This window comes from Fringilla coelebs (assembly GCF_963513975.1).
Source record: "Fringilla coelebs genome assembly, chromosome: 10".
Lineage (NCBI taxonomy): Eukaryota > Metazoa > Chordata > Aves > Passeriformes > Fringillidae > Fringilla > Fringilla coelebs.
In genome coordinates this window covers 17757907-17766129 of record NC_140036.1, presented here as the reverse complement: position 1 = coordinate 17766129, position 8223 = coordinate 17757907, and the positions used below count along the sequence as shown (strand labels likewise).

At 44.0% G+C, this 8223-nt stretch overlaps 1 protein-coding gene across 1 annotated transcript in view; it reads right to left on the bottom strand.

The window, feature by feature from the left end:
* Positions 1 to 265: 265 nt before the first annotated feature.
* The window catches only part of MCF2L2 (MCF.2 cell line derived transforming sequence-like 2), a gene marked incomplete at both ends in the record, with an annotated part of 130675 nt that continues 122717 nt past the window's right edge, over positions 266 to 8223 (bottom strand). Inside the window, 6 exons of the mRNA XM_084212569.1 lie at positions 266 to 366; positions 1491 to 1594; positions 2013 to 2125; positions 2676 to 2794; positions 4837 to 4923; positions 6577 to 6648. Of these exons, the coding sequence (XP_084068695.1) occupies positions 266 to 366; positions 1491 to 1594; positions 2013 to 2125; positions 2676 to 2794; positions 4837 to 4923; positions 6577 to 6648 (596 nt within the window). The remainder of the gene's footprint in view (positions 367 to 1490; positions 1595 to 2012; positions 2126 to 2675; positions 2795 to 4836; positions 4924 to 6576; positions 6649 to 8223) is intronic.

Below are 8223 nucleotides of genomic sequence, written 5' to 3'. Positions count from 1 at the left end.
TCTGAAACAGTTTGATAATCAATGCAAGAAGCATTTTTCTCCTCTAATACTGAAGGTAGGCTTGATGTCTTCTGGATGTTTAATGCTCCTTTCAAGTTTGTTTTTCCCAGCTTGCCAGGTGGACAGCACAGTTCTCATTTGTTCATGTTGATAAAATTTTAGTGAATTATGAACCTCAGAGCTTGTGAGAAAGGCAACTTTGATCCAGTGTCCACCCAAGATAAAGACAGGTGGACGGGGTCCTGAGGAAGGCTGGTCCTGCTGTTCAGCTGCCAGCCCTCTGTTCTGCTGGGAAGCTTTTGGCCACCTCAGTTTCCTTCGTGTCTGACTCTACTGAGGCTGTGCTGCAGGAATCGTTGTACGTGTCTGAAAAGGAGGACATGGGCATTGTCACTACAATATGTCTACAGGATTTTTCATCTACAGTCTTGAAGTTCTTTCTTAGAAGCCTGGAATAAAATAAAACTTAAAATCACAATTCTACTGCTCTTCTAATTCCTTCACAAAAAGCAAGGGAGGCTCTTCTGGTGTGTAACTGTAATGTGTGCCTAGCTTTATTTTTCTTTTGAAACACTGGACATGCCAGTGAAATGAGAGCCATTGTTAGGCTGGTGAGGTGAAGGAGCAGCAATTACCAAACTCCCTTTGCACCACAGTAAAGAATCCTGAGGTTGAAAAAGGATTTCCTTCACTTAAACAAGCTGACCAAAAAAATCAAAAGAGATCAGTAACTCAGAATAAAGTGCTGGTAGCTCTCCATTGCAGATCCCCAGGGAATGGCGGTGCCAGATTTTGCTTTCTTTGCTACCAGAAGAAAAGCAGGACACTTTGGTAAATTATATTTAAGGATGGACAAATATTAGTCTGAATTGTAAAGCTTTGATCTGCAGAGTTGCTCAGATTCAGCTTTTCCAGTGCAACCTGTTTGGGTGTTAGGTCAGAACCAAAGCTGTGACTGGATGACTTTTAGTGCTGATTTAGCTGAAATCTTGCCAGAGCAGCCCTTCCTGCAGCTTTTGGAGCCAGCTGTGAAATATGATGAAGGCAGTAATGGTTCATGAAATTTTAATGTTTTCAAACCTAGGCCAGAAGCACAGCCCTGATGCTGGTCTCCATCCAAAGTCTTTCCATGCCAGGTTCAAAGCTGTCCTGCAGGCACACCCTGTGTATGAGACACTTGGGCTTGCTGTAAAGCAGCCAGCCTGAGTATTGGTAGCCATAGAAGTTGGATGTGAGATTCAAGCTCTGCTCAGAAAGGGGAAAATAATTAAGCCAGGCCAAGGAAAACTGCTGTGCTTGACTAGTTCTGACACCCAGGCACCAAATTTCAGGTTAGCTCAGCCATGTCACCAGATACTGCAGCACAGACATGCACTCAGGTGAGTACTTCAATACAGAAGTGCATTTTTTATCACATGTTTTTTGCTATCACATTCTTTTTCGGTATGGAGAAGAAAACAAACAAGCCAGTAACACATTTTCTGTATTACCTGCATTGCTGCTCTTAATTATGTTGTTACTGTCCCCCTCTGCTGGCTGCAATATGCTGGAGGGAACCCAGTCGCTTTTCTCAGAGACCAGTTTCTTCACTAACCTGAAACTCAGAGAACAGTCAGTGAATTTTCCTACATTGCCCTTTCCTGGGTTGTGTTTCTTAGAGGTGCTTGTTGGGCTATCATTTCCTGAACTAAGGAAGAAGGCAGAGGACCCCGGGCAGTCTTTCAGGTATCCATACAGAATCACAGAATGACCAGGTTGGAAGAGACCTTCAAGATCATCAAGTCCAACCCAACCCTAACACTTCAACTAAACCTTGCACTGAGTGCCACATCCAGTCTTTTTTAAAATACATCCAGGGATGGTCAGTTCATCACCTCCCTGGGCAGACCATTCCAGAACTTTATCACTCTTGCCATAAAAAACTGTTCCCTAATATCTAACCTATATTTCCATCTTTTCCAGGAGGTTCTGGCTGTTCCAGCTGTCAGGTTCTGTCTCGCTGCCATACTCACCATTGACCATTCTCTCCTTCCTGCACAAACTGCACTAAATCTCCATCCTCCAGAGAAAGAGAATCTGGGAAACAGCTGTCAAAACTGCCTTCGACCCGGAAGAGATTGCTCCCCTAAAATGAATGAAACAAGGCACCAGAAATACAATCACTGTGGATGAAAGAACACTGTGCAAGAGGTTTTAGTTAAATACTGAATTAGGCATTTCAAGCTGGCAGATATTTCTTCTGTAGGCAATTGTGTTTTATCATGTCCAGGTTAAATACTACTCAAAATTTGGATAGACCTCTTAGACCTGTTATTTAGACTTTAGGCTTGACCCACCAGCTATTATTCTGATATAAAAATTTGGTTTGTGATACCAGGTGAAGTTATCTGGAAAAGTTTGAAATTACTTTTTAAAGACTCAGAGTTTTCCCTCACTTTTGTAGCAGGCAAAGTGACATCTTACAAGAATGGGTGGCTTTTTATGATCTTCATCCTGATCAACAAAAGTCTTGTAATAATCTTCCAAAGCCCCAGATCAAATTTCCATCTTCTATATTACCACACATCCATGGATTTAAGGCTAGTATGAACCCAAACTTTGCAGGTTACATTGTGGTCCTTAGAGAGGAGGAAGTTGTGCTGGAAAAGGGCAGTGTAATTTTAAAAAGCAATTACATTGTTAGGGTTGGTCTCTTCCTCCAAATCAGAAGAGTTGGAGAGCTCATCCATGCTGGAAGGGATGGCTTCAAAATCTTCAAACGTGTCTAGAGAAGGCATTTGTCTGCTGGGCCAACCTTTTCAAAAGACATAAACCAGAAAGAATTAGATATCAGACATTAGCCTCTTTGAGAATGTCTGTAAAATAAATGTCACATGTTCACTTCTCGCTCTTCCACTTACCGAATTGCTGGTAGTTTTTGTAGTTTATTCCATGGTTTTGCTATAAAAATTACGTCACAGCCATCATTCTGTCTCTAAAAGCCTGCACCACTCACTGTCCCTGGTGTGAGAGCAGCATGTGTGGCTGCAGTGTTCACACCCATGGATACTCCCAGTGCTCAGCATTACTCAATCCCTTCAGCTCAGGAGGTACAAAAAACAAGGACCAGGAATCTTCCTGCAGAGCAAATGATAACTTGTGCTGACAGGACTTTCAGAAGGCCATGATGATTCAGTTTCCAGCTTACCTCCACATGTTTAAGTAAGTACAAAGCCATGGAATTTTGGTTGACTGCTTATCTCCATCTCACCTCAAGGGGATATTACCACCTGAGCAATTTACAAGATTATACCCTGGAGCAGGCTGCAAGTGCAGGGAAGGGACAGAGTAAACAGCAAGGCACAAAGACAACCAGGGGGGTGAGGAGAGATCTCAGTCATATTTGTGTGGTTACCTGTCTTCCTGCATGATTTTCACCAGGACCACCCCAACCCAGCAGAATGGACTCAGTGAGAGATTTCCAGCCCAAGCTCAACAGCCAGTCTCTCTTCACCTAAAAAGGCATGTCCATAGGATGTGTCCTGAGGGAAACTGAGGCTGAATCGGTCTGCGTGAGGCTCCCATGGTGCAAAAGTAGCTTAGGCTCTTTTGTGCAGATGGCAATCATCATCTTCACTTTCCTGCACTTGATGCCTGTCCCTTTTCTGGTGGGGATGGTGATGACTACAGTCCAGCTCAGAGGAAACAGACCTTGCATCTACCAAGCAAGATGTAGCTCTGACAGATACAAGCTGAATAAAGTCAGTCAATTTACCATGTGCCTTCCTAATTAGTGTACCTGCTGGGCTTTAGCTAATTCACAGGGACTTGAGCTGAGCAGATGCTGAACCAAGTTCTTTACATCCTGTGGGCCATTGCTCTCAACAGGGCGAAGCTCTGACCACAGGGCATGGAGACAGACGCTCACACAGTGGGATTATGCACATCCCAGCACTCTCAACCCACACCAAACCCTGGCCTGAGGCAATATAAAACTCAAGCCAGGCAGCTCAGGCAGTAAACAGAAAAGTGACCAGATTTGGGAGAAATAGGTTATTAATTGGTTTCTTTAATCCCTTCACATGCACACCCTCCCTGCTATCAGCACTGGTTGGTACAACACATGGTCATGCAGCTCTGCAGCCCCTTCTGCCACCCAGGAACTGTCTGCTCCACAACTGCAACCCAGTTTCAAGGGACACAGGGACCTTCTTGCAGCACAGCTGCATCCCCAGCTATCACCCCACAGGTATGATCTGCTCATCTGTGCTTTTAAAGGTGTAAACCTAAACCTGCCTCTGAAGCGACACTGTCCTGTACCAGTTTATTCACACCAGCTATACTAGCAAAGGCCTAAACATACAAGAATATACTGATTCTAATTAACTTCAAACTGCTACTGCAATTTTAGTTCAAATTCACCAGCTGGACTACAAGCACCAAGAGAAAGAGATATCACTCTACTCCATTAGACAAAGCTTCCATTGTCATTTAGAAACCTCACCAGCAAGAATTCTTTACAAACACATGCATCAGCCTCCTTCTTCCATACAAATCCCTATTCTAATTTCAGAGACTAAGGAACAGCTCGTTTCTCATGCTTAATTCTTATAAAATAAGACACATCAAGTTCTGAGTTCTCTTGCTTTCAATTAAAATAATTATTTTCAGCCTGACCTCAGAAAACCAGAATCTGGGGCATTGTTTCTAAGCTAATGATCCAAGCTTTTTCTTCCATTGTTTTGGTGGGAAATAATATTCACCAAAAGAGAAAACTCTCTTTATAATAAAGAGAGTAAATGTTATCATAAATTTAGTTTGCCAAATTGAGTTTACAAATACTTTAATTTTGTTTACCTGTCTGTGAAGCAGATCTAGGTACGGATCTCGTGGTGGAACCAGCATTACAATTAGTCTGGGCCAAAATGGTGTTCTCAAAAGCATCTGTGACAGGAAGTACAATTTGTGTCTTCAAGGTGAAACAGTGACCAGACAACCAGTACAAAGTGAATTCCTGCATCACCTCTGCAACTGACAGTCTCTTTAACAAACAGGTGGACTGGGGTCCAACAGTTATAAAAGAGGAGACACATGACCAGCACAAATGAGTGAAAGGACAGCAGCATTCCACAGAAAAACTGTAAGTCTGAGAAGGACAGAGAACAGCGAAATGAATCAAACAGAAGTATTGATGTTAATTAAGGAAGACAATTGCTGAGGGAACAGTGCAGTGTTCTATTTCATTACAGCTTCCTTACTCATTTTTAACATAGTTTCCTTGCAGCTTTTAAAATCATTTTGTAGGTGATAATTTATGGTTTTGATCCTAATCCACTCAGCAGCAAAAGGGGACCAGGGAGACCAGAAATTAATGATTTCACCCTCGATGAATGCAACAGAATTTTTTTTTGGGGGGGTGGGGAATCCTTTGTGTCAGAGCCCTGTCAATAGCAGCAATGTTTTCTGGTAAAGGGGTGATACTGGCCATTGTTTCCCACTTAAAGGTACTCAGTCTGGTGAGGGATGCTGTGCAGCAGTACCTTGTGAGGAGCAGGTCAGTTCAATGCTGCAGGTAGTTCTTGCACCTTGAAATCCCACCCTGCCCCTGCAGCCACAGGGCATGCTGAGATCAGGGCATCTGTCAGTGAGGGAAGCAAGGCATAAACTCCACACTTTGGGAAACTCTGGTGCTGGGTGCCAGGATGGTTCTAAACATCGTGCCGAGGGTCACTGGCAAAAGGAAATATCCTGCAAACAGCAAAACTACTTCTGCTGTCTCTGAATTGTTTCTTCCAACCTCTCTGTTCCTCTTCTGCTGGGAGTGCCATGGGAGATAGCTCTGATATTTCACCAGTTCCATCACTGACCTGTTCACTGGCTCTTCCTACCAAGTTTTTGTGCAGAACAACACAATGCTATGAAAGGAGTCCTCAGCCCACACCTCTCCTGCCTGTCCTACAGCAGAGGTACCTGGCTCCTTGTGTCCCCCTAAGGCAAATGATCTGGGGAAGGGGGAGGCTGACAATGGAAGCTGGTGATCTTCCAGTGGCTGAGGAACACCACCCCAATTTAACTCTTTGGTACTGTTTATTAAACAGTAATTTATGAATCTGCTGCAACAAATTGGTGGAAATTCTGCTTGTCTGAAATGAAACACTGCACTTGAAATGACTATTAATGCACAGTCTAGCCTCCCCTGTAGTCTTCATGCACATGGCTCCTGCAGACACCAACAAGGGAAGAGGGATGCAAGTGGCCAGACTGCAGGTGAAGGTGAAAAGGAGCCCCTTGGCTCCCTGCTGCTGCTCCCTATGGAGGGAGGCAGAGCCAGGCAGAAAAATCCAGATCCAGGTGACAGTCTAGAGCTTTACTTCTTAAAACAGGCAAAGAACTGGGGGTTTAATTCAGGCCCATGCCTAGGTGAATATGAGTGCAGGGGACAGGCAAGGGAGGAACAAGCTGTCTTTATCCCAGTTATGCAGATAAACTGACCCCAACCCCCTAATGAGCTCCAGTGTCACCCACCAGCTGTGATGAGATGTGAATTCAGTGAATAATATCAAACGAGGTTTTCATGCAGGATGGAAATACTCCTACCTTCAAACCCCAGGGGAGTTGGGTCACTCTTTATTTCATGTCTCTTGACTTTAACTGCAGGAACAAGGGGACCTGTGTGGAGTTTATAGAGTCACAAGGCTGTAAATATCGTTAAAGGAGAAACTTGCTTTCTTACATGTGAAAACCCTAACTACCTAACACTTCTAATTTCACCCAGAAGAATGACCAACCCCTGGGTTCTAGGAGCTGAAGATATACACTTCTGTGAAGTGGATGGGGAACAGACCCCTTTTGTCAAAAGACATTGAGACATCACCACAAAAGAATCTGCTTCCCTTCGGTCTCACAGATGTTGCCTCTCACTCCTGCCCAGGAGATGGCACTAAGGCAGCAGACCTGCAGTCCCCACCTTCAGCCGTGAGGCTGGCAGGACACAGCCCTCAAAGGCAACATTTCTGACCCCCAGAAGTGGGGGACACCAGCCACAGTCCGTGTGCAGCGCCTCTCCTGTGCCCCGACTGCAGGAGTGAGGATCAGACAAGCAGCAGCTGTGGCCTCAGAAGTGATGAACCACAACACCCTGGCTAGGTCTGCATCTGGGCTGATGCTGAGACAAGACTCAGGCTTCAGTTCTTTTGTCATCTGAAATATTTTCTTAAAGCAGATGCTATAACTAAAGCACTTAATTGAAAAGCACTGATTCTGTTTTCTAGCTTTGAAAATCATTGCAGAAGTAGCTTTCTCAGTATCCCAAGAGATTGCCAACAGTCTTTTGGCAGGATTCTAGGATAGGACTTTTTGAGATGAAACTGTAACAAATTTTAACTTTCATTGCAATTCACACATGATGCCTTTGATACACCACACTAAAGAACAACCCTTGGTTGCCCATTTTCTTTGTAGATATGTGCTTCATTATGTTCCTCAGCTTTGAAAACAATTATTAGGAAATAACTAAATCTTCCCATAATTTAGCAACTGATCATGTATCTGAGTTGTCGCTGAGGGCAAAAAGCTGTAATAGCCTCTTCTCATGTGCTTTGCCCATCACTTCCATGTGAGGATGTTCTAGTGCTGTGGTCTAAAGGTGCTGTCAAAGAAACATTTGTCGGTGGTGAGACTATCACATCCTTCCTCTGCCCATGAACCCCCCATACCCTCATTCCCTGACAGCCTCATTGCAGCCAAGGATGTGGCTCATATCCTTCACAGCTGTTGAGAAGGCAACAGATACTGAGCAACTTTCTTCCTGACAACTACAGAGCAAAGATTTTTATACAAATTAATTCTGCCATTTTGCCTTCTATTTTGATTTTTTGAATTGCCCTGAAAATCTTAACCTTGCAAATCAATTCCTCCAGTCCATTCCAGGTAGTATATGCAGAATTCCATGGAAGACCATATGTTCTGTTGTCAAAATTATCCCTGATATCCAGGCATATGTGCCCACAATGCTACTGGAAACCTAACCCCACATCAGCCAAAAATTAATCCAATTTCCATGGACATCAGCAACACTTTTTGAAGCCTACAGTGGAGAAACTGGGAAGAGTCACTCTGTGTGCTGACAGCACGCCTCAATACACATTCAGAATGTCCTGGCCTGCCTCCCTGCAGGTGCTACACTGGTGCTGACTCTTCTTCTACTGAAACCTCCTGCTCAGTAAAAACTGAGCCTGAGGGGCT